The 26,431-nt window shown below is 37.1% G+C and overlaps 1 protein-coding gene across 9 annotated transcripts in view; it reads right to left on the reverse strand.

The window, feature by feature from the left end:
• Positions 1-866: 866 nt before the first annotated feature.
• The window catches only part of CRPPA (CDP-L-ribitol pyrophosphorylase A), a 132,264-nt gene continuing 106,699 nt past the window's right edge, over positions 867-26,431 (reverse strand). For 6 of the 9 annotated variants that reach the window (XR_011093798.1, XM_068674097.1, XM_068674096.1 and 3 more), the window contains one exon: positions 3,456-6,480. Coding sequence is in view for 4 of the 9 variants with exons in the window: in XM_068674097.1 (XP_068530198.1) it covers positions 6,376-6,480 (105 nt within the window). In the remaining 5 variants the exon portion in view is untranslated. Of the gene's footprint in view, positions 3,040-3,455; positions 6,481-26,431 lie in introns of those variants that run through there. The other 3 variants (XR_011093796.1, XR_011093799.1, XR_011093797.1) reach the window with 2 other exon arrangements.

Raw genomic sequence — 26,431 nt, forward strand, 5'->3', positions numbered from 1 at the left:
CTGCTAGCAGCCCAACTCCGGTTACTGAGCAGCGCTGGGTGTCAGCCCAGCAGCTGCCATGCAGGAGGTCTGTCCCTCCGGGCAGCTGCCGCTCATCTGCCTGCAGCTGGCAGCGGAAGTGACATCTGTTCTCAGTCCCAGCTGTGAGCAGCACGGAGGTGCCAAAGCCCAAATGCCTCAGTTCTCGATCCAGGAGTGAGGAAGGGTTTCTGATGCCAGACCACGGCCTGGCTTTCAGGGGAAGGGAGGGGGATCGTCTCCTTCAACGATGGTGGGCTGGGAGGAATGGAAAGGGAGTGACAAATAGGGAGAGCAAGAACAAGTAACAGAAGTAGGGGAAAGGATGGGACAACAACGCGGGAGAGGACAGCAGAATGGCCCAAATGGAAAGGAAACCTGAAATTTGAAGTGACAGGGCTAGTCTGAGGCAAGGAAACAAAAGGAAGGAGGCAGTGTAATGAAAAAGAAAGAGGTGCAGAAGTAGCAACAAATAATTATCCATGAGAAGCAATTGTCTGAAAAGACTGCTGAACAGGGAAGCACTTAGTTGAGCTCCGGTCCTGGGCGCTACTGAGCCTGGAAGGCTTTTCTGCCCACAGCCCTTCGTGTATTGTGCCATTCGAGGGTGTCCCTGGCAGATTTTGCCATCTGGAGGAGCTTTGCCATATTCCATCTTGACTCCTTGCTTCTCCATCATATTTAAAATCACATAACCTCTTGCTTGTCTGAGTCTCTTTTCTCTCATTTATCTTTGTAACTGTGTTGCAACACAGAGTTGTAGGATTTTAACTGAATTGAAAAACATGAAAAAAAAATGTGTTTTGTTTTTTTTTTTTTTTGTTTTTTTTTTTTTGTTTGTTTGTTTGTTTGTTTGTTTTTTTCAGACAGGAATATGTGCAGGATGAAGAACAAGAACTGATTCAATCCAAAGATTGAAAAGCATACTTACATTAACCTGGGAATAAATATATTAGGAAATGCCACTTTCCTTTTCAGGTTGGTGTACACAAGCCAAGTATATTCTGTCATAAAAGTATTTTCATAGTTGGGATTCATTCCTCAGTGCAGGCCTTGAAATAGTGTTTTTCAGATCTCAAAACTAATTGTGTATTCCTGGAAGAAATAACCAAGGAAAATGTATACTAGACAAGTGCTTTAAAGCCCTGTCAATCAAAATCAGCTTGCACTGGATAAAATGTGGTGTTAGTGGCTGTTTCTTTCCCTTGGTGCTTGCCAGAAACACAAGACAAACAGAACTGTGATAAACAACTGGGCTGAGGAATGGGCTGAAGAAGGCAGGAATCATAAAAACCTACCAGCCTGAAGTTCAAAAGGGCGGGCGCTATGGGCACAAAAAATTGAACTAATTTAGATACTTTGCATAGGTATCTTACTGTAGGCATCCAGAGCAGGGCATTACATCCAACTGGGTGCAATTATGAATTATTAGAAACCAGGTGCAGAAGATTGGATTGATTGAATGAGTTGGGCAGGAATAAAGAAAGCAGGGTCACATTTTTTCTTAGTTGCTCAGAATTCAATTCTTCAAGATTGCTTTTAAATAATATACTTATACTTAAATGTTTTATATTACAATTATATATTTATATAAGACATAGATGAGATAGATATTTGTATCTTATTATTTCATGACACTTTTCCCAATGGGAGCCCTTAAAGATACTATTCTCTTTACAGTTCTCAACATCTCTGTGCCCCTTTCAGTGAGAATTAGTTGTGGTTTTAGTAAGTAATCTTTGAAACAAAAAAGATGCTCTCAATAGCATTCTTTCACTACCTACACAAAGAGAAAAAATCTACCATCTATTAAACAATACACCAATCTAATAACTTAAAGGTTTGCATTCTGTAGGGTGTTTTGTTTTTTGTGTGTTTTTTTTCCCGGCCAGACAGAACTAAGACTAGAGTATCTATGTTACAGAGCAGAGACAGTAATCAGAAATGCTATAAAATATAATAAAATATAAAAATATTATAATATTATTTATATTTATAATAATAAATATTATAATATTTTATATATAACAGTACAATATATTGTAAAAGTATAAAATATTATAAAATATAATAAAAGTCAGGGTACTACTAATACTCTGAAGGGCTACATTCATCTGGTAACACACTGTTTTCAAAACTACCAGCCATTTATTATGGCCCAATCATCAGAGCAGTGGCACTGGGCCAGGTCAGAGGTAGCTCCCGCCCAGAACCTTGGCTCCTACAGGAACAGAGTTAACAGGAGCCACTTCTCAACCCTCGACCTCTCCTTAACAGGAACAAGGGGAAAGCAGGGATGGCAAAAAAAGAAAAAAGAAAAAAAAAAATGGAGTACCAGGGTTACCTTGTCCCCCTGCCAATGGCCACATAAACATGCATTGTCTGCACATCCTTGTGGGAGCTTGATAAAGTGAACCAGCACCTCAGAAAGTTCTGGATGAAGAGGAAGGAGAAATGTGATGATAAATGCTTTTGTGTATCTAGAAGTAAATATACTTTTCCTCTTAAATAAAACCTGAACACAAACCCGTGTCCAGTTTACTAGGTACCCAAAACAGGTTGAACTGAGCAAACCAACTACGACTTTCTCTGGTGTACTTCCTAGTTTGCAGTGACCTACAGACAGAAGTTACCATATCATTGGAAAGCATAAGCAGCCACTGGGAACCTGACATTTCTTTGGAAGCTTCTGTTTGGATGGCACCTAGAAGAACACTGTGGAGATGATGAGACACTGGTGTTGTGTAGAAATGCAAATTTGAATGCACCAAAGGCTTTAAGGTCTCCAGATACTTTTTTGTTGTTGTTGTTGTTCTGCAGCCTGTTGCCGAGATAAGCTGAAAGCTTCATTGTGATATTTTGAAGTCAACATGACTTATTCCACTGATTACAATAGGGTCACATTTCACTTTGTTTCTCTTTGTTGTTGTTTGTTTGTTTGCAATTCCACTGTCTTCTGTTCTTTCAGCCTTTTTTAGTGAACCATCCAACCATCTTTTTCAAGCTAGGTCACCTGGAAAACTGAAGAAAAATTGATTGTAGCTAGATTTTCTTCTATTAACTGATCTAAGAGAAACAAAGTAATTTAATTTCAGTTACTGCATGAAGTGGGCTGGCTTCAATATACAAATCTAACTCACTTTGCAGCTACAAAAAACATTCTTAGGGCCAGATCCTGTATTCTCTTTCCTAGTGAACACTTTACCCACGGTATATTAATTAGAGTGCTTGTGGAGTAAGGTAAGCAAGGCTGGCAGAGTCTGAGCTTTTATTTACTCTGTGTTATCTCTGTCCAAATGTTCAAAGCAAGATGGGTGGTGACTGATTCACTAGTTAAATTCAAAACAGCATGTGTGTACAAAAGGCTGCCAAGTTTCTCATGTATATAGCTATTTGTGAGAAGTATTGCTATGCGCAGACCAAAAACAATCAATCAGTTTCTTAATTTCATTTTATATCTTTATTCCCATTGTAAGTATTAACAATCATCCAAAAGACCATTTAACTTTGGTTTGGATACACAATAGCATTAATCACAGTCCAGTTTCTTTTCTTTTCCTTTTTTTTTTTTTTTTTTTTTTTAAAGCAGTTCTACTATTTCATGATCTGTTTTTGTAGTTCTGCTGGTGGTGTATTTGCTTCCTGTATAATAGATTTTTCAGTGTTTGCAGATTATTTAAAAGATTGTTAAAAAACAACAACAACAAATCCATAATATTATGAATAATAGTATATTAATCTCATTATCTTATATTTAAGGTTAGTTTCAATTACTTGAAACTTACTTTTTTGCTGTGCTTTGTTTTTTCTCTCTTCAAAATAAGCTCACAAACAACCATGGTATCATTTCTCTTTACAGCAGTTCACTGTAGTAACATTTTAAATTGGATTTAAATCCTTTTAAGATAATGAGTTAAGTAAAACAACACAACAAAGAAAAAGGTTCTGTTTAAGCAAATGACAAGTTACACACAATCCAGTGCTAAGACTGTATCACAATGCATACATTGTGAGTGGATGGAAAACATAAAGGGTTTTCTAAATTCACTTGCTTTTTATTATGCAAGCAAAATACATCACAGATTGTACGTTAGTCTTCAAGCAAATAGAGTCAAGGAAATATCTTTCATTGTGTCTTTTAGAAGCCCATGAGATGAATTTCTTCGTCAAATTTATTAATGTAAAAGTGAATTCAGAAAACTTATTTTTTGAAAGCTGTCCTGTTAAATTATGAATACCAATAATAAATCCTTTGTTTCTTCATTTATCTGACTACTCTGCATATGAACAGACATAAATATACTTGTATGAATAAAATATGCCCATTGTATAGCCATACACAGCTAATATGAATGCTTATGTTGTACAATGCCAGCAAAGGACGAATTATTAATCAAATTAGAGAGGAGAGAGAAACAAAGAAGGAAGCAGATGTTGCATGAGACCTTTGTTAGTTGTGTTGGGATGAGTCCTGTGTGGAAGAAAATGTGTGCTTTGGATCCAGAACAGTTAGCTAACAATGTGTGTCATGAAGGAAGTCTGGGATCAACATCAGCTTCTGAATTGGATTTAAAATGGACGTATAGACAGACAGTGTCTCAGCAGAAGTTATTAGGCCATTGTTAGGCTTTTTTTAAGAAGCAGGGGGAAAGAGAAGGGGACAGAGGATGGAGTCCAACCCTAACTCCCTCACAAAGCTTTCTCTGTGCACCAGAGGGAGCGGGACCTGGGGGAGCAGTGGATGGGAGATGGGGAACTCCTTCAGCCAGCACAGGCATTGTCACCCTCTGTTGTTGAACCACAACAGTCAGAGCTTTTCTCCCTCTGCCTGTTTGAAGAACTGAGCTGCAGCAAAGAACTTCCCACATCCATTGGTAGATAATGGAGAGACAAATTTCTGAGTCAAAATCAGAAGCCTTATTCAAGATGGATTTTCAAAGGTTTATCTAGCATGGAGAAGGATCCATCCTGAATGCCTAAACTGACATTCTGCACTTTACTTGACCTGCCTATTTCATTGTACTGCCTAAGACCAGGCTAAATTTTCCTGGCTAAATTACTTTTCACGTCTGGGATCTATGAGAATTTTGTGAATTCTCTACAAGTCCCTCATGTCCAGATATGAGCTATAGTCTTCAGGAAAGCACAGCAGTAGCTGATACTTTTGGTTTCAGAGGAAAACTTGAGAAACTCAGGACAAACAGAAGGGGAGGCTCACTGGACACCTGGTGGAGCTAATTCATTAAGACCCTGTTCCAGTCACTGGAGATATGTAAGACATTAACCCAGGGCCTTCACAAGCTGAAGGAATGCTGTAATTCCTCCTGAGCCTGATGTATAGAGAGGGACAAGTGCTTTCAGGGACTGTCCTTTTCTCGCACTGCTTTCAGTGGTTATGATGCCTGGAGATAACGCAATAGCCATTCACCATTTTACCCTTCTGTCCCAAATTTCCACACTTGAATATCAATGTAGCCTACATTTGAACCCATGACAGTCAATACTCTTTACGACGATTTAATACATAAGTGTAGTAAACAGCAAGAGATTAAAATTATAATCTTGTAGACAAGCTAACAGATTCCTCCTATTTCTCCATTACCTACAAACGGAATTGCATAACATTTTTTCAGTCTTATCCCTTTTCTTTTTAGCATGCATATGCACATGCATGCACATGCATACACACATACAGAGTTTGTGTAATACAGTACTCAGTGAAGCAATTGGAGCTACTTCTGAATGATTGCACATGGGTACTGGAAGTAGTATTAGCACTAAGGAGTGCTACAGCCAGAGCATTCCTTATCTGGAAAACTGGGCTATAGCACTTTGATGCCCCCATGCACATCCTTTGTTTTGTTACCCTTCACTCCATGGAGGACAGGGACTTGACTTGACAAACACTGCTTTGCAATGTGCATTTCTACTGACATCAGTAAGGCTATACCACATAATAAACTCCACACTCATTAATATGTATAGCAGCAATATTAAAATAATTTCATATAAAGAACGAGAGCTGTGTTTTAGGATTAATTCATTTAATGCAGTCCTAGAGTAAAACACACATGTATGGGTTAAAGACAATTCTGCGTAAAGACCGAACATTTTGGTATCCTCTGTGCACCTTTTTAAATGATCAGTACTTCACAAAAAAGTGTATTTCAGAATGAATTGTGCACTTTATAGGTAATATCAGATTTGTATTTAAAGTATCAAAATATGTTGTTAAAAGATCTTAATAGCAAACATCATAAATCCAGAGTTTTCATCAAAGGGTAAAATGATTCAAGACCTTTGGTGAAGGCATGATGAAAAAAAAACACTTCCAAAAGCTACAAATGATTTATGGTCTTATGCTACCAACAGCTGGCCAGTCAGCTCAGGGTTTCTGTCCTTTATTAATGCCATGGTCAGAGCCGCAGCAGAATTTACTGTCTCCTGAAGTGAGAAATGGTCCTGCAAAAAAAAAAAATAATAATAATAATAAAAAGGGAACAGGGAAAGCAACACATTAAAAAAAAATGGAAAAAAAAGTAAATATTTAACATCAATTTTCACGTATACAAAATTACCATATGAGTGTTGAAAAAAAAATCTAAACATTTATTCACATTAAGAGAAAAAATTAAAAAACTTTTTCTAAGGAAGCAGAATTTTGTAGCAGTATCAGTTTTCCAATCTCCACAATGACCTAAAAAGTGAAAATATTTTTTTAAAAGGCAATATATTATAGTTGCTGGAATTAATGCGATCTACCCAGAGATAAGCAAAATGGAAGCCTGATTCTATCACTTCCTTCCTAACTGATTTTTAAAATCTAAGAGGTAGTCAAAATTTGGGGCTTTAAAACATAGAAGATGAATGCAGGATTGAATTTAGTAGCATACTTAAAGACCCATATCTTCAGTACGTACTGAATCCCATCACTATTCTACAAGCTACTTAAGCTCACAAACTCAAAGGTGTTTAAGCACTGGGGACTTCAGCAGCTTAGGCTGAACTTTGTGTCACATAACTTTAAAAGTGCCCTGGTTTTGATAGGTGACTACAGAGACCAACACAGGTAGAAACACTAAAATGAAACTTTGATAACATGCTTCTAACTGAGCATTCCAGGTCACATTTAAAAAAGCCCTTTGTCAAATTGCCAAGTTTTCTTAATTGCATTGACTACAAAAGGTTGGCTTCAGCATCATTTTCATTTGCTCACTGGGAAAATACCAATAGGTGCAGTCAGGTGTAGACATATCCCTGGAGAGAGAAATACGAGGGAACAATTTATGTGAAGCAACAGAAAAAAGAAAGGTCTATGAAACTCTTGGGAGAATCTAGAAGTTTCAAATATGAAAGGTGAACCACAAAGAGAAAGCAAGGGCTGTTCTCCATATCCGTAATGGATAAGATAGGAAGCAATAGGCTTAAGGGACTTAAACTGCCATATAAATAATTAGTCAGGAAAGTAATACAAAGTAACGGGTTTCTGGACAAATTAAGAAACTTCATCATTAGGGTCTTGTAAAACACCATGGATACATGTAGAGCAGGTACAGTTTTCTGCCTAGGGTGGAAGATGGAACAGTCTGACTTCGTATCTTTTCACCACTAATTTTCTAAGATGCTGTATTAAGGAAGAACTTGTAGATGACATCTTTAAGAAACTTGGATTAATGGAGAAAGAGGAAATGGCTTCAATAACTTAAACAAAAAATAATAATAATGTTAATAACTGTGGGTTTTTTTGTTTGTTTGTTTGTTTTTAAGGAATAAGGCCGGAATAATATTCTTATTAGCTATGTGCTTTGTGTAAAAGATAATAAAAAAGCCAGAGAGGTAAATAGGTAGAATGAGAAATAGTTTATACCTGATTCTTTTATCATTGCTAGAAAAATGATATTTGCATTTGACTAGATTTTTATCCTAAAAACCATCAAATAAGTAAGCTGGCTCAGTTCGTAAAATTCCCTTACAAAAGATTACACTCCTCATAAATCTGTTTAACATCCAGTAAAATTATTTACTACTGGTCTAAAATAGTGTCTGCTATGTACTGAGCAATGCTCTCCATCAAGCTATGCAATGCAGGGGAATTCAGTTCAGCAAGGAGTGCAGAAATGTACTCTGAGGTCCTGTCCACCCATCTTTTGTCATGGACTGAAGTTGCAAAGAGGAACTCCAAACCCACTACTCAGATTTGGTAGGGGTTTCACATCCTCATTTCTCGTGGCTCTAAATCACTGTATAACATACAAGGAGAGTGGAAGCTATGTGCATGCACCCATTCAGACAGTGAACACTGCAATCACTGTCAAGATCTAGCAGCACATTTCTTGATCTCCAGCAGCGCCAGCCTCTTTGCACCCCTCATCACTTTTTGTTCAGTTTGTCTTGAGAAGCACTTCACAACTACAGACATTAGGAATTCCAAATAGGCTTCCAGCCATATCTGAAGTTGGCTGGAGGTGTGTATTTTTTTTTCCCATTTCAAAAAAAAGAAAAAAATGCACCTGGCCAGGAATGCTCTTAATGTTTCTCCCAATAAATCTTTCCACATCCTCTGTTGGTTACTGGATTCAGTACACATTCCTTTGCAGTAATAAATTATTTAAGTTTTTGAACATAAAAGGAAGCAATAGAAAGAAATTTAGCTTTCACAGGAGGGATTGAAAGTGACACCATAAGATTCCTGTAAACTGAAAAAAGCTTTTTATAAACCTAAGCCTAAAACTAAGGCTTTAGTGCTAATTTCCATGTTCTGAAGGAAAGACGTAAAAAAATATGAATAGTATTAGCAACCCAGGCAATGTGGCACAGTAATGTGTACAGAAACATGCGTGAAGAAGTGGTCTACAAATCTAACTGATTTTTTATTTTTTATTTTTTTAAGGAACAGGCAGAAATAAAAATGCATTTACAGCTTTTACCATTATCCCATTTTTAATACTTTGATTATAACTGCTATTATTATCAATATTTAGAAAACTTACTAGTTCTTGTCTTTCTTAAAATCAGTCTATACCACGGCAGGAACAATGAACTGTCATACAGGATTGGTCCCTGTACAGGATTTGTCCTTGGAAGTCTGTCTTTAGAAATAGCCAGAGCTATGTTCTTTAAGCAAATATACTTTATCCTATTTAAGATAACAAATATAACAGGAAAGGAAATATATTCATGCAATTATATGGTTAAATTTTATAATGAAGAATGTACTGCAGCTCTCAAAAGTGCGAGCATTTGTCATAGGGTCACTCCTTTTAGATCTGTGCTGTCGCCCCTTCCCGGCAGCACTGTCCTAGCCCAACCCCAGGGTCACCCGCATGCTGAGCACAGTCCGGCACTGGGGCCTCCTGGTCCCAGGTCTTGGCGTGGAGGAGAAATCAGTCATCCAAAGGTTAAGCGTGTGCTGACTTGAACTTGCTTTATTCCCACAGTCACAGCATTACTGGAAAGAGGTAGTAAATAGCACGCAGAGGTGGACTCTTCCAGGAATTCCTAAATCATTGTATATCCTGTATCCTTCTGAGAATCAAAACATGCTCTCATCCTAGGAACCACTACTGTAGCCTCTAGTTGTCATGGCCTGTGCACTACTATTTATCTTTTGACAAGTATTTCTAGTGCTTACTATCACCAATAAGCAAACAGAAAAAGAAATCTTAGTAACTGAAGGAGAAGGCTTTGCTCAAAGTATAGGGAAAATGTTGACTGATGCAATGGTTAAGTTTTATCTTCAGTATTCTTTCCCTTCTTCTGAATCCTGTGAAGAAACTATTTCATTTTTAGGCCATTACTGCACATTTAAGCAGGTATTTTCAATATGCACAACGATGCTCCACTTTTTCCTATATAGGCGATTTGGAAGCCAACACTGTTTATGAAGAATATAAAGAGTTTAGATGACAGAATTAAACAACAACCCAGGAAAGAAAATGAATCTTGTGGATCTTTATTAATTTACGGTTAAACAAATAAGTGAACAAGTCTCCTGGCTATACCCTTAAAACACCTATGTTTCTGACACTGCAATGTTATTTCTGGCAACAGTACTGGTTACAGCTGATAGTGCCTACAGGGAGGCTTCAATAAGGATGCCAGGACAAATTTAATCTACCACACCTAACTCCATTGCACATACAGGTCTCCAAACCTCTTTTATATTCAATGGCATAGTACTAAATCTTTCAAAAACCTCATTATTAGTTGCAGGAAGTCAAATAATCAAGCAGAACCAGGTCTTCACATGTCTAATTGTCTGACATGTTCAGATATATTGTAACCACGATAAAAAGCAGGATGTCAGAAAAGAACGAGCAATACAAATCCTCATGTAGCCCACAAGAGCGCTCCCACATCATTGCCCACCCACTGCTCAGCTCAGCGAATTCCAAGAAGAGAACATACTTCAGTGCACTAGTCAGTGAATACATATCCGTGCATGCATTGGATGGATCAAACACGAATAGTTCTTTCACTCATCAACGAAATCTTTAAAAAAAGACCATGACCTTTAAATCAGACTCAGAGGCAGAAACAATTTTAATGACTTTAATGGCTGAGGTTCCACATGATCAACTGATGTGCTATTATCCCCCCTAAACCATTGTGATATTCACTCTCTATTCATTTCATCCAGTTGACTTAAATGAGTCTCTTGTAAAAAAGAAAAATCAAAACCCCCTAACATTTCTTGGCCATTAATAAATAGAATTTTTTTATTGTTTGAACAGATGATTAACTACATTTATAAGCTAAAAACAAAACTTTTACCACTTTATATTTATGTACTTTGGAAAAGAAAGTACTCAGAAACACTGCCAACCTTATAAACCATAAATCCACATAACAGCACTTTGATTCCAAAATAAAATATCCACTTTGTCTGTTATTAAATAGTAAAAATATTCCAACATAACCATATTGTATGATAGTTATAACTCATATTCAGAATTTATTTGATGTAGAGTTACTGACTGTAGGGGTTTTCTGGTCTGCAGAATAAGACTGGAAATGCATACAGGGACAGAGCTAAAGTTGTGTTTGGAACATGCAATGTGATATTTCACAAATGTGCATTTATTTAAGAAACTGTGAGGGTATCTGAATATTTATTGACATTCCCCTAACGATTCATTTCCTTGCTTCAATCTGTTTAGTTTGTTTTTTTTTTCCAGCTGGAACTTCAGATACACGCATTTCAATTTACATATGTACTAGTTCAATCTAAGTATAGCTGAAAAAACACATAACTCCCCTTTGTAGCTCAAAAAAGACCTCTGTAGGTATTACCATTGCCTTTTACTGCATCACTCCAAAAGCATAAGACAGCCATGTTCCATTATTTGCATTCTGGTTTTACTCATGAATAGGACTGTGATGCTAGCTCTGATCATATGGCAGATAGAAAACCTGAAAACATGATTTAAAGACAGGGCTAAACCTAGGGAAAATCCATACAGCTGCCTTTTTACCAGGAAAGGCGAGAGGCCAGGGCATGTGCTGGTGCACTGGCGTGCCCTCACCCTTGCTGCTCTATTGTACGCTGGCTCCCTGGCATAGTTTTGGCTCCTGCCAGCTAACATGTTCCCAGACAATGGCTGGGCATGGTTCAGGGGACAGCACAGGCCAGAGACTGCTCCCAGGAGACAGTCTGAATGAGGCCACCCTCTTTTGGGAAAAAGAGAACTTAGCCATATGGACATGAGACATGCTGTGTCTTTTAGCCTTAGGACGCGAGAACCATCCCTGGCCTGTTTTACTTGCCATTATAGATGTAGCCTGAGCATCACTGTGAAGTGACAGTTGTGCCTTTCTCTCTCTACTCAAACACATCAAAAATACATAGACCTACAAACAAATATACCCCCCAGAACGCGGCGCAGACACCACATAGCTACCACAAAAACACAGTCGGTTAAAAAAAAAAAATAAAAAATCAACTGCTCTATGGAAACCTTTCCCTCTAAAGCACTTCAGCATGACAAAGTGAAAGACATGGAGATGAACCACATTGCAAGATGGCACTCGTGCTGTATCTCAGATTCCTGCCATCCCATGGAAAAAGCTGGGAACCAGCAGGAGGATGGCTTGATGAAGCATGCCCACTTCTCTCTTTTGCAGGGTGAGCCTGTGTGTACACCAGGCATGCCACAGGGTATGAGTGGAAGAGAAAATGGCTGCAAGTGTTCTGGCAAGCACATTGCAAAACACTGCATTGGCAGGACAAGAGAAGCTGCTATTAATTTAAAACTCCACTGGATGCTGCAAGTTATGCTAAGGCTAAACCAGGTGTGTCCAAAACTCACCTCATGCCACAGGCTGACTGTGTTTTACATGCAGAGAAACTGAGTAGAGAATCTCTCCTCAAAAACCTCAACATTTGAAAATTTCTTCATTCATTCATCTAAAATATGATCTGGGAAGATTAATGGTCTTTAACTATTAGAAATCAACAATATAAAATGGTTTGGTGTTTATTCAAACCTTACCATTCATGAAGGAGCATTTTTTTCCACTCAAGATATGTAGTGGCATGCATCTACATATTAAAGCAATTTCCATTTGTGTAATGCTACAAATTAATCTCCTTTCTTCTTAGAATGTTTTCACATCAGATTTTTAATCCATGTGCCAAAGGATCTATTGATAAGTCATATCTCATACATAATATCAATGCAACAATTTACCTCAATAAGAAGACAGCTATGCAGATCATTCTAAAAGATAAGAAAGATATTTCTCTGAATATTTTTAGCTTTCCTTTCAAGAAATACATGAATAAGGTAGCATTTGAGTTCAGATAGGTAGCTGGGTTCAGTATCACTGCAGCAGGTTCACAACTCAACCTTTGTATACACAGCCTTGCTTCTTTTCTGAACTAAGAAAATGCAATCAATTCCTCATCAGTGGATAGAAACAAAAATAATTTAGAGATTTAGATGCTCTGGATGCAAATGGAAAATTAAGAAGAGGTGTGAGTAGCACTGGAAAAAACAAGTCATGGCTGTGTTAATGGAGCCTCGTTAATTATGCACCTATTAGTATAAACTCTGATATATCTGAGTTAGTTCCTGCAGTTAAACAGCTGTATATCCATACTACAGTCTACCCAAATGCAGGGAAATTGTGCATAAATATGTGAGACTGTACTGAATCTCTCACTCTCTCCTGCACTATTCATCAATCATGACTAATATCATATAATCATAGAATTGTTAAAGTTGGAAAAGACCTCCAAGATCATCTGGTCCAACCTTTACCCTACCACCGCTCTATCACCCACTAAACCATGTCCCAAAGCACCAGGTCCAACCTTTCTTTGAACACCCCAGGGACAGAGACTCCACCACCTCCCTGGGCAACCCATCCAAATGCCTGACTGCTCTTTCTGAGAAGAAACGTTTCCTAATTTCCAACCTGAATCTCCCTTGGCGTACCTTGAGGCCATTCCCTCTAGTCCTATAACTAGTTACCTGTGAGAAGAGGCCAACCCCCAGCTCTCCACACGTTCCCTTTCAGGCAGTTGTAGAGAGCAATAAGGTCTCCCCTGAGCCTTCTCTTCTCCAGGCTGAGCAACCCCAGTTCCCTCAGCCACTCCTCACAGGACTTGTGTTCCAGGCCCTTCACCAGCTTCGTCGCCCTTCTCTGGACTCATTCCAGGACCTTGATGTCCTTCTTGTACTGAGGGGCCCAAAGCTGAACACAGTACTTGAGGTGTGGCCTCACCAGAGTAGAGTACAGGGGGACGATCACCTCCCTGGTCCTGCTGGCCACACTATTCTTGATACAAGCCAGGATGCTGTTGTCCTTCTTGTCCACCTGGGCACACTGCTGGCTCATGTTCAGCCAAGCATCAATCAGCACCCCTAGATCCTTTTCCTCTGCACAACTTTCCAGCCACTCTGCCCCAAGACTGTAGCACTGCATTGGGTTGTTGTAGCCAAAGTGCAGGATCCTTATATTTTATCACAAGAAAATTGAAAGCCATCAATGCATAAAATGACAGTATAGATACACTGAGAATAGATGAGTATTTTACATTTTCTGGAGTCTGTAAAGATTACGTCCCCAGTGCCATTGCATATATTTTTTAACCAAAGATTCAGATTTAAAACTGAAGGTAAATGTCATTCTTTTGTTTAAAACAAAGAAACAGGAAAAAACCACAACACAAACAAACAAAACAAAACAAATAGGATTTGTTGCTTTCTCTAGTATGAATAGAATGGACAGTATTCTCCTAAATTGGCAATTTTGAAACAGCTCAAGTTTTTATGTTCTGCAACATGTAGGTTACCAGGGTTCAGTTCCCTTCTTTGTGTGAGGTGATTAATAGTCTGCTGCCCTATGCCCCACAGTTTGGGGATCAAGATTAAATTCCTGTGGAGAGAGACCCAATCTACATGGACAGAGTGTATCACAAGAGAGGGATGACAATATTCCAGCCTAGAGGCCACCCCAGGTGCCTGGGGAGCAAGTAAGAGCCGACTGCTAACCTTTGGTCCAAAGCCTGGCTGTTTTTTTATTCTTTTGATGTAAAGGAGATGGGCAGTCTATGGAGCAGACACAGCCAATGCATCTGTCATTTGCAGACCTAGGCATTGTATTTCCTTTTTCTTGTTGTCTCCAAGGGCTTTTTTTTTTTCCCGTAAGAAAAAATGTTAGCATGATCATGCTAAATAATCAATAAAAAAATCTGGGCCAAAAAAAAAATCTCTGAAAAAGTTGTCATAAAGAGCACTTTCAGAATATTCAGTCATTGCAGCTTATGCAAAAGTTTTAATTCAGCGCTTACCACCATCTGATCTAAGCTCTTGAAAATGGTGAGTATGCCAGCAGTGACAGCACAAGCATCTGTCAACCATCTTCCCTCTAACTTGCTCAAGAAAGCCACCTATTGCTTGAGCTAGCAGCCAATTCTGCCACCTGCATGTGACTGGTCTAGAAATAAGCCATCTAGCAGATGTGGTAGTCTGCAAACTTGGAAGTATATTACGTGTTTGAGGTTTCTTAGAGGTGGTCTCTTAATACAGCATGATACCAAATAAGACTATAATATGAAATATATTAATGCTAATGAATGTTGCTCTTCTACCTAACAGGTCCTATGAGATAGCACTCTGGTAACCTTGTAAAACACACCATAAGAGTTTTTAGCAGGATGGAATAATTGCTTCTTACTATCAACATAGGAAAAATGAAATGCTCCTGAGGCACAGAACGCCAGCTTTCTCTGAGAATCACCACTGAAAACTGCTAAAAAGCTGAGATTAGGCTGAAGTCGACTGAAGCCGTGGCCAAGTCTTTCCTCTGGTTTCAGTAAACTCTGGATCAATCCAATGGCACTGACAAACTCATGTGGGAGTGGGATTTAAGTCTTCCTCCACACAGCAGCAGCACATAATAGTGTTTCCCTCTGTGTGTATGCATGGTGGATCTTCTGCTGCCTATTGCACTGCGAGAGTCTATAAATACTTTGATGGACTGTGGTGATCAGTTTTGCAAGCAGCCAGGAATACACAGCAGACCCACCACACACACACATAAAGGAAAACGGGTAAAGCAGTGCTGGCCTCCTGCAAAACATAACACCCAGTCATGCAAATCACTTGCAGACTGTTGTAGTGCACCAGGCACCAACCAAGAATGGAGTAACTCTGGATCATGTATGAATGCATTTCACACAGGGGAGTAGTAGCAGAGCAAAATCCATACAGCAGACTTTAAGCCATTTTTCTCCTATTACTTATAAGCTGAAAAATATAGCACCTTGAAGCTCAGTGCCACTTGATGACTAGCCCTAGATAAATTACAGGAAGCCAGCAGTATGTAGGAAGGCAAAAAAGTTGTAGAGAAGACCAAGAGAAGTGATCAGGGAACAAGATAGGAGAAAGTGGAAATGAAGAAACAGCAGAGGTGAAAGCGAGGGTCACACAGAATTCCTCAGAGAGTTTTTCCAATAAGTTGAGCAATGGTTCTAGTTTGTTCATTCAGTAGTCCACATTAAAATATTTTTCCCTTTCTTTCAACTTACTTAACGCAATTCAGTGGAAAGATCTTCCTTTCCTATGTATTTTTGAATGCACAAAAAGTTACAATTTTATTTGAGTTAAACTATGAAAATGTTCCAGGCTACCATGCTATCCATCAGACATTTTCTCATGGATGATTCAGTTTCACAATCATCATCCTTTACCTTTTCCTCAACATTTATACTGCCGCTAAGAGAAAAGAAACAGATATCAATACAGTAATAAAAAGTACCTTACAATATTACAGTGACATCCAGATGAATTCTGATTTCAGACAAGTCACACTTGTATAGGAACGAAGGTCAGAGACAACTGCTTCTTTTCTTTGACCTCCTTTTAGGAAGGTCAAAACCTTCCTAAAACCTGTAAATCCTTCCTAAACTTGTAAGTTTCATACAAACACTGTGTAGCAGTTCCCTCAAATTAAGTACCCAACTATATCAATCCTCAAAATATAAAAAGATGTGCCATTGCTAAAGATCAGGAGAGATTACTATCATTGCCAGAGGCTCTATCTGATAGGAAAATTGTGTCATACACTGCAAGTAAAAAATATCTTCAAAGACCTGGTAGCACATTTCTACTCAGTGAGATCTGAGGTCATCAGTGTAATCATAAAATTATAAGTAAGTAAGAATCACATATCCAAATGTGTCTCTTTACCGTTAGAGCACAATTTATCCTTCTTACTTCTGATCTGACAAAAACCACCTAATGGGGAGAGAGAAGGCAATAGAATGCTTCTTCAAAGAAATTTTCAGTAAGAGCAAAAAGTACATATCTTATAGTAAACTTAACAATATATATTTCAAAATTATAGGTTTTTCCTTTCTGTTCCATATAATATTGAAAACATAGATTAGTTGTTACATGTTTCTAGAAGAAAAATGAACACAGTAGTTTGCAAACCTCTTAAGTTGCTAATACGCGGAACAATGCATGAAATGCCTTAGCTAAAACAGATTATAGAATTCTGCATACATATATGTTGGAGAGGTTTTACATAATTTGTGACATAATTTTGATATACAATTCATGACTGTGGTTTCTAGTGATATAAAGAAAAACTGGGAGACTGAATTACTGTGACTGTAACAAAATGGGAAGGTCTTCAGTAAGAAGGAGCAACGCATTTGAATCTACCCGGGAATGCTGAAAATCAGTGCAGAGGAAATGTGAGCATTTTTTTTATGTTATCTCAGTGTAAGGCACACTTTTCTTCCCTCCTCTAGGTGCTAACTTCATGCAGAAAATTATGCATAATAGATATCCGGCCCTCCAAAAAAAGCAGAGGCATGTTTACATCCATTTCAATATAAGTGTTCTGTTCGGTCCTTAAAATCTTCATTATACAACTCCTACAGACTGTGAATAATCTGAAATACATGCACACGGCTGCAGTAACTAATTGATTGGAAACATTCCTCTTGATTACAGATAATTTATTTGAGATGGTTCAGAAGAAAAACTCTATAGTCTGTTAAAAAACAAAATTAAAACTTCTCCTTTGGGGAAAGAAATAAATAAAAACCAAGAGATTCTGAGGGACAAACTATGTGTACACATGTGCTGTGCTATTGTTCACATCCCAGTCTTGTGGCTTCCAAACTTTTCGGATGATAATATCAGTGCAGTGGGGTAAAGGCCACATTCCATTTCTTGGTTACAGAAATACAAACCAAAGTAACTACAGTATTACCAGCCCAGTTGCTTTGCAACTACGGAGACTGAAATTCAACTTCAAACTCTACATTTTGCTATGTATGATCTAATATGTAATTGCTTTCAAACTGATCTCTCAAACCTTCAAAAGAAGCTTTAAAGTAACTTAAATGTCAGTGTTTTGGATAGTGAGACATGGTGAGAAGGAGTGGCTGTCCAGCAGCTCATTGTTAAAGATTTGATAGCAGATTTCCCTAATCTGATCTTCTTCATTGAATATAGCAAGTTGCTTGCAAACATCTCTTTAGTTGCATCACCTCATCATTTTGTGAGAGTCTGACTACAGAATAAAACTTAAATACTTATCTTTAAGTTACACACTTGAAATTTGAAAACATTCTTGAATTATGTTAGCACATAACATTGAATATCCTTCCTATATATTTAATTACTCAAATTCTACTTCTATGACAACATTTAGGTGACCATTAGATGCAGTTTATGTCCCATCTCTGACTTCTCTTCCAGGCTATTGCTGAGGTACTACATTCTAGGGAATAAACTGAATCCCTACCTGGAAATAACAATAATTTCTAAAATATGTTTCCTGTTCCAAACTCTCCATTTTTCCATACTTTAGTTCTTTGTCTGTCCTTCTTAATTCATGGCCTAAAGCCAGACCAAATAGAGCATTTGCCTGTGTCAAAATTTTCAGTTATGCAATGTAGAAAGAACATAAATTTTGAAAAATTAATCCTAAAGATGGTACTTGAAGTCTGGTGTGAGCAGAGGCAATGTGATCAGGAAGCAGCAGCAAACAACCACTGTCAAATTCAACAGATGGGTCAGAGAAGAATTATAAAAGCACACTGGGAAAACACTGTGGCAAAAGTGCTCCTGCATGCTGGAGGAATGGAGAGCCCAGGACGCGGGCCCAGTGCCTCGTCATGGAATAATGAATGGTAACAAAGGATTGGCAAGGTTTATGGGCATAGCGCAACTCTTAAAGATAAAACTGGTGTCCTCAAGCCAGCTAACTTGGTAGCAGTCTGACTGGAACAGCACAAAATGCCAACATGGACTAATCACGTACACTTTCTCACTTTTCTGAGGTGCTTTTTGTAGCCCATAGACAGCCCAAGACACAATGGCTGTTCTGAGTCTGGGCCCCTACCTGACCATGCCTCCACAGCTTGAACAGCATGGAGGAGTCTGATTAAATGGTGCTGCATGAAATGGTCACATAGCTGGAGAGGCGAATACCAAATTTCCAGAAGAAACCTTCTTTTGAGTATAAGCCCAGCAACGGGAAGGCAGAAGAGGGCTCATAACTTGCCTTGTAGCTAAAATACAACAAACAGACAAAGCAGTTTGTGCCATTCCTTAGGGTTCACTACGAAATGTATATACCTCCCAGTTTTAAGGAGACAGATGTGCTTACTTTTAGATTCTTATTTTCTTTTAAGCTACAAAAGTTCAGCTACACCACAAAGACAGATCTCACAGATGTTGTCTTATATAAAAATCAGGGTTTGCCAAGACAGGCTTCTTTCTGTCTGCCAGTTAATAACAGCACAATCCATGTAACACAATAGCCTGTCTATATAGAAACAAAGGCACTCAAAATGAAAATATATCCAAGTGATAAAACTCTTGTGAAATATCAAAAACTTGTTTCTGTGCTTTAGAAAGAAAAAAAAAAAAGAAAAAAAAAGGGCTATTTTAAAACTAGTCCCTCATTTCCGTATTTCTTGCTGAAAGAAGTAAAGGAACACGACCAGTTTTGCTTTGGCAGATGGATTAATCGTACTCCGTAATTAAGATGTTTTATTAGAAATAAAACAGATGAAATATTCTGTTAGCTATGAACACATCTCTTTTTATGAGATTAGCACTCAGGTATGTTGTATCTTGAGTTGCATAACAGAAGTCTATGTTCCACCACTTTTAAGACTTTCAAATAAATGGTTACCAAAGCTTCCTTTCAAAACATCCCGAAACCATCCTGTGTGTACTTGCAACTTCAGGTATGTCTGTGAATGACTGCAAAGATAAGTTCAGTTCTCCCTTATATTCTGTCATAATAGGCATTTTATTAACAGACTATTTATTAAAGTCTCTAAGGTCACGACTAAACACAATGTGTAAGAGTTCACCGCATCACTTACTCCTCACTTTATAATTTGGATCATGCAAGGCTAACTGAAATTAAAGGGTTGAGGAAAAGTGACCAGTGTTATCTCCATGGCGATGGGTATTAGGCATTCATAAAAAAAATAAATAAATAAAATAAAGACCCATTCTTCAAGACAGAAAGGGAAAAGAGGCAAAATCAGTGTCATGTAGACTGCTTGCATGCGGTGGTGTTAATATTTTTCAGCTTTCCTTAGCAGATAAATATTCAGCTAGATACAACTATTGCCAATATCTGGAAGTGATGCAAGAATCACCATGCTGGACACTAAGAAAATATCTGTATAATTCACTTGCAGGATCTCTAAAGCATTTTTAAAATGTCAACTGGTAATAACATTTAAAACAGTCTCAGGAATAGTTTAGAGGGCTTAACAAATTTGTTGGATTATTTTCTAAATATAACCATCAAAAATGAAAGTAAGCAGAACACTAGTTTTCACCCTGGTAGTAGTTTTGACACAAGTTAATAATTATAGATCCTGGATTTTTGTTGGATTCTCTTGATATTCATATCTACAGAGGAAATAACCCTTATGAAGTGGTAGAGTTGTGAAGTGGTGAGAACACTGGGCATCACAGGTAACCTCCATAACATGATCCTGAACAAACACTGTGTGTGAGCTCAGCTCTTGTAGGCTGTAGAATTGCAGTGCTAGAGCTTTGTTTGGTTAAAAAGAAAAGGAATGGAGCTCTGTTTAAGCCTTGTCCAGATATAAAACTCATTTAGCTGCTCAAATAAGTTAGGTGTTAGCTAAGAACAAATCTCCTGGTGCTTCATTTAGAAAGCACTTTTTCTCTTTTGCACACTTTTTTTTTCCTCCCAGTTTCAGTATTCACTTCCAATTTCACAGCTGCATTTTTAACTGCATGTATCTTTTTACATGGGCAATGATTTCACATTGTTCATCTCCTCAGCCTGTATTGATTAGATGAATGTGTGGTTTGGCTTTTTATGGCCATGCTTTAAAAGTTTCCTCTGGACAAAAGAAGCAATCTCAAACTCCATTTCCACTAATTCCTCTCTTGACTCAACATCTCTTTTGTCTTCAACAAACTATTCCCTTGTGCCTACTCTCGGCCTCAGCTTTTATCCTGTATGCTCTAGTTCCATAAATCTGCTGTCTATTCAGTACACACAGCTATGTCTGCAGCAGTATGTTTGTGCCACAGCCTCATCTCTTACCACTCCTCGTATCCCCAGTCACAATGTCTCCTTCACATTAACTATGGAGATTAACTTTCTATTATTTTCTTGAAGTTTACCCTTAGGAACTTCTGCGTTATCTTTTGCTACTAAGCACCCTTTCACAGGCTCAAATGGGGTTCCAGTCAAACAAATCTAACAGAACTACAAGTTCCCTTCAAGGTCCATTAACAAAACACAAGCTCTCTTTTACTTGGACTGTCTATGGACTAACTCCAGTGCAATGACGGGACTTAAAAATCCTCATTCTCTGTTCCTGCTTTCTGATTAATTCCCACAGGTTTCCACATATCCTTTCCTTTAACCAAATCTGACACTAGCAGGAAGGATTTCCTGATTCTTTTTACCCTAATCTTCATCAGAATAATATTCTTGTCGGCACGCCTCAGTTATTTTCCTTTTCTTATAATCTTGATGCTGTGCCATGTATTTTTACATAAACTACAATGGAAACGTGTATTAGAAAAAAATCTTTCTGTCTTCCAGTCTCCTTAATGTTTTGAAATAATTTTCAAGCCTTTTCTCTCCTTATCAATATACTGGACAATACAAAGGACTAGTTCATTTTTTCCGAAGAATTCAAAACCTCTTTTCAAGATACATGTTTTTTATTTTATTTTTTTACGAAGAATCATTAGGTCTAAAGCCAGAAGTGAAATCTTTCATAGTAATGCTTACACAACATACCAAGAGTATTATTCTGACTGACACTAGCACATTTGATTTTTTTCTTTTTTTCCAAATATTTTCAATATAATTTATTGGTTTCTGTTAGTAGGATGCAAATTTCAAGTGTCAATTTTAAGTTTTGCATCTTTGTTCGTGCTCGATCTAATAGCCTTATGAACATACACAAGAATTAATTTGTTCAATCAAACTTAAAAGAACAAATGCAGTTACATAAGATGGTTAAAAGACCTGTGGTTTCCATTAATGTAACACAAATATCAATTAGGAGCAATATTAATAATTTTGCAGTAGCATTTAAAATGATTAATCAGGGAGTTTTTTCTCTCTAAAATTTGATCCAATTATTGGAAACAAAATATTTTAAAATGCAGAGCATAATATAAAATGTAATTAGGTCAAAACCTTCCTTCCAAAAACATTTCTAGACTCACTCTGTGTGAAGAGCTCTGTATAAGAATCTTTGCTTCTTCTTCTTCACCTATTTCCTTATTGAGGAAATGTATGTGGCAACCAGAATGATTGTGTAATTCACATTCAGCAATCAGCAAACACCAGGAGCTATAAAGCCAAATCAGTCAATAGAAGAAATCCTTCAATGTGCTTAACTGATAATTTTCTGAGAAAGCTGCCACGGACCATACAATTTTCTAAGTCCTAGTGTTGACCACAGTGATGTTACTTTCTAGTGTGACTTTAGTATGTGTTTAAAGGAGCCAATACTGTATTTACACAATAGATAATACATAAACTTTAATAGGTTATGACAGGCATTGTATTTCAAGACAATTATAATTTGCCTCTAGTAGGCATGAGACTAAATACCTATTGAGTTTTACCACACAAGAAGTACTGTTTTGGACAAAAATGCCTGGATTATATTACTGATATAAAATTGAAAATAAATTTAGAAATAAAAGAAAACAAGGCTACATTATTTATTTGTGAATGATCTCATTGCACACCAGCTCCAGAACACTAATTTTATCAGGAACCCTAAAGCTATTTGTAATGGCAATTGCTATCAGTTTGCTTTCAATTTCTTAACCTATTAGACAAACAAAAATATTGTTCAGATAAAAACTAGAACAGATTCTCATAAACGTTGCAATGCAAAAGTACTGCATGATTGTGAGGTTCTGCCAGCACCCACTGTTTAGAGATTATACACTAATAATATCTGACTTGTTAATTTACAATCTCAAAACAACATTTCAAAAAGTTCAAAATTACAAAACAGTGCTAATTCCTGACCAAACAGTCAAAATTCAAGAAGTATATTCACAGGGATTCATTACAAAGCTAGTGTGTGAATCCTTGTATCTGAGTAAGACTTTACTGGGTCGTACAAATAGCATACATAGCAGTACAAACTGCTATGTATGTCACAATTGTAGTTAAGGTTTGTTACTTGTGAAATATTCTAAAATTTATTTTGGAAACAGTTCCTTCTTTTGCAAGAAATATATAAACATAAAAAGCATCAGAAGTCACCGAAACAGATTAGTTATGGCTGTGATTCCCACCCTATGTAGAGACACACATCCAAAATTCAGCAAAATTTTAAGTCAATCAACCTTACAGTAGGTAGATATATACTCTGTAAAGTCACACAAATGAGGGTTGTAGTCATGTACTTTAGGTGCAATAACTGAGGATGGCTTCTGGCAAATGCATTGCAAGACTCTGACAGTATACCATAAACATCAGCTATCTTGGAAATGTATAAATACTTCTGATATGAGTTCCTCATTTGTCACAAACATGTCCATACTGTACTTAAGCTAGGAATCTAAATCTATTATTGGCTTTATCTTTATAGAGAGTGTTATTGATCAGTATCTGTACTTCAAAAATATTTTGAACTGATCTTGATAAAACATGTAAAATGCATACCTTTGTTCCTACTGTAAGAATTGCTTATGCATCTTTGAATGTTAGTTCATCAAATGGGAGACATTAGCATGAATGATGTTTACTGAAAATACATTTTGTTCACTACTGGTGCTAATTGTCTACTGGTCTCTCAAAGCTTAACTTTCTTTTAAAAATTCTGCTTTGCAACTGTGGCTTGAGACATCACATTAAAAGTAATGAATGAAAAACAGAAGGTAGGACTGTACTGTGCAGTTTAAACGGTTGAACTGTATAATCCAATTACATAAATAAAAGTAGGAATCAGATTCCAAAGGCAACGTAAAAAGTGAGAAATCTGGCCTGTACACCAGTCAGAGGTACTCTTTCATATTTTATTTAACCTGAAAAGAGTTGAAAGTAGCAATGAACTACAGCTTCCTGGGGTACATGTATTGAATGGCAGCAGAATTTACTGATAAGGATAATATATCCAACCATGTGTATGTGCTCATACTTAAATAGGTTAATAGATTAATTTATTCATGGTAAGAATAACATCAACTTTTGAATACAGGACCAAAACTATTTCATATGGATTTTCTTGCTAATATTTTTTCCCATGTCCAAAAACATACCTTTGTGATAGGATCTGGGGGGAGAAGGTACACAACTGCACTTTTACTGATAAAGGACTACCACAGTAAATTGATACAAACTCAGAGATTATCCCTAACAAATTCTATGGAATAATTTGATTTGACATATTCAGGAAAATGATTTTAAATATATATATATTTTTAATATCTTTCTGCATACTATAAGGGATCCCCAGAGTCTAGCGTGATGAAAGTGTTACAATGCTACAAAACCTTTGTTTAAAATAACAATATCAAAATAAAGAAATAGCAAGAGATTGTTATAATACTAATTTTGTATGCTTTACTTATTCAGGTACAGGCAAAGCATAAAGAGCCAGATGAACCTGAAGACAACACTTTTTTACAAAGCTGAAAAAAAAAAATACTACTTTAGTGGATTTCTGAATTAGTCTGTTTTTTGTATACAAAAATTCTGTCTACATATTTGATGATTTTACAAAGGCTGTGTCACATTAATTTCTTTTCATTCTCTGAAACAATCATTTTTTAGTTTGCTCTTATTTCTAATGTTTTTTGTTTAGTTTTGTCTCATTTTCCAAAAAATTCTACTAGCTGCATAGACTATTCTAGTTGCGTAAGTGAAACACCTAATTCATCAAAGTATTGAATTAATAAAATTAATAAATTGAATTAATAAAACTTGAGCTAATATTCCTGAAACTACTTAAGGAGTTAACGGCTTAATAATGTGTAAGAGTGACTGGCACTAGACATGGAAAATATGGACATTTGAAGATATAAATAACTAAAATTTTTTTGCCATTTTTGCTTGCCTTATAACAATCTGGTTCTCTAAACTATAAAAGCCTTACTGCTCTTAGGTTTGAATGTTTTCTGAACAACGCCTCAGGATTTTATTAGCATTTAAATGCTTTTCTCCCATTATTAAGACAAAGTGGAATTTCAAGGAAGTGGTAGCATACCTTTAATTCCACTTCCCCTGCAGCACATAAGTTGCTTCACTTCCATAAAGAACACAAATTCTTACCACTTACATAGAGCTCACTGGCATCTGGCATGTTAGATAAGCAATGTCACAAAGACTCATTGCAAGAGAAAGAAAAAGAAAAGACACCTAAGAACCAATAAAATTCATTAATATTTCATTTTTGCTTCATTCTAGTTTACAATTGTGCATTTCCAACAATTCCTTTGGAACAGGAACGGCAAAGGAGTAGTTAGGGAGGACAAGGATTTGTCCTCTCTTTGCTACTAAGTTAGGAAGAAGCAAATAGATTGCAAAAATTAGATTTCAGGTAATTCCCAGCTTCTAAGAAAATCCCAACTTGCACAGAAATTAATGGGTGATTTTGATTCTCTTTTCATGTCCTGGCTCAATCATGTAAGACAGAGCAGAGCATAAAATGCTACTGGCTGGTATATTTTTGACATTTTGGCTCTGTGGCTGAGTTTCAACCATTTGCAATGAGGGTTTGTGAAGTAACCAACCTTCTATCTGAATAAATGGTAAGGTATGAGAGGAAAACAGAGCAATCAGCAAACAAGCCTTCTGGCTGTCAACCGTGTTCTGTTAGTATCCAGTTGCTCATTCCTTCAGCTTCCAGCTTTCCTTTTCTGATGTTTATTTGTCTCTGTTCTAACACAGATGGCTTTTTTGATGGCTAATTGAATTAAGTACTTTTAAATAAAGGCTAATTTCTATCTAATTGTATTATGAAAGATGAAATGCATCCTCAGTTTTTCTATCACAACAAGCTGTATACAGAGAAATGCACATCCTGTTATGGATTAAATATAGACAACCAGATTGACACAATCCACAGGAAATTAAGAACTGCAAAACCAGGCAATGAGAGAACAGCTCATGAAGTAGATACTAAAATTCACTCTTAAATCAGATGGCAGGTTTCAAAAACATATGAGATTTGGATGTAGATTTGTAGAAGGGCTTGATGACTTTCAGTCAATGATGAACAAGAAAACAGTGCTCCAGTCCAGAAGTATAACTTCCAAAATCTAAAGACACCCACAAGTGATGCACACTTTTGACACCATGCTCCTCAGATACTCTGTTTAGGCACCAAACTGCTAAAAATCAGAATATCTAGGCTTAAACTTGCTAAATCTTTATACATTTTCTCTAAGTTGTCTGG

The sequence above is a fragment of the Anas acuta genome, chromosome 2, assembly GCF_963932015.1.
Source record: "Anas acuta chromosome 2, bAnaAcu1.1, whole genome shotgun sequence".
NCBI lineage: Eukaryota > Metazoa > Chordata > Aves > Anseriformes > Anatidae > Anas > Anas acuta.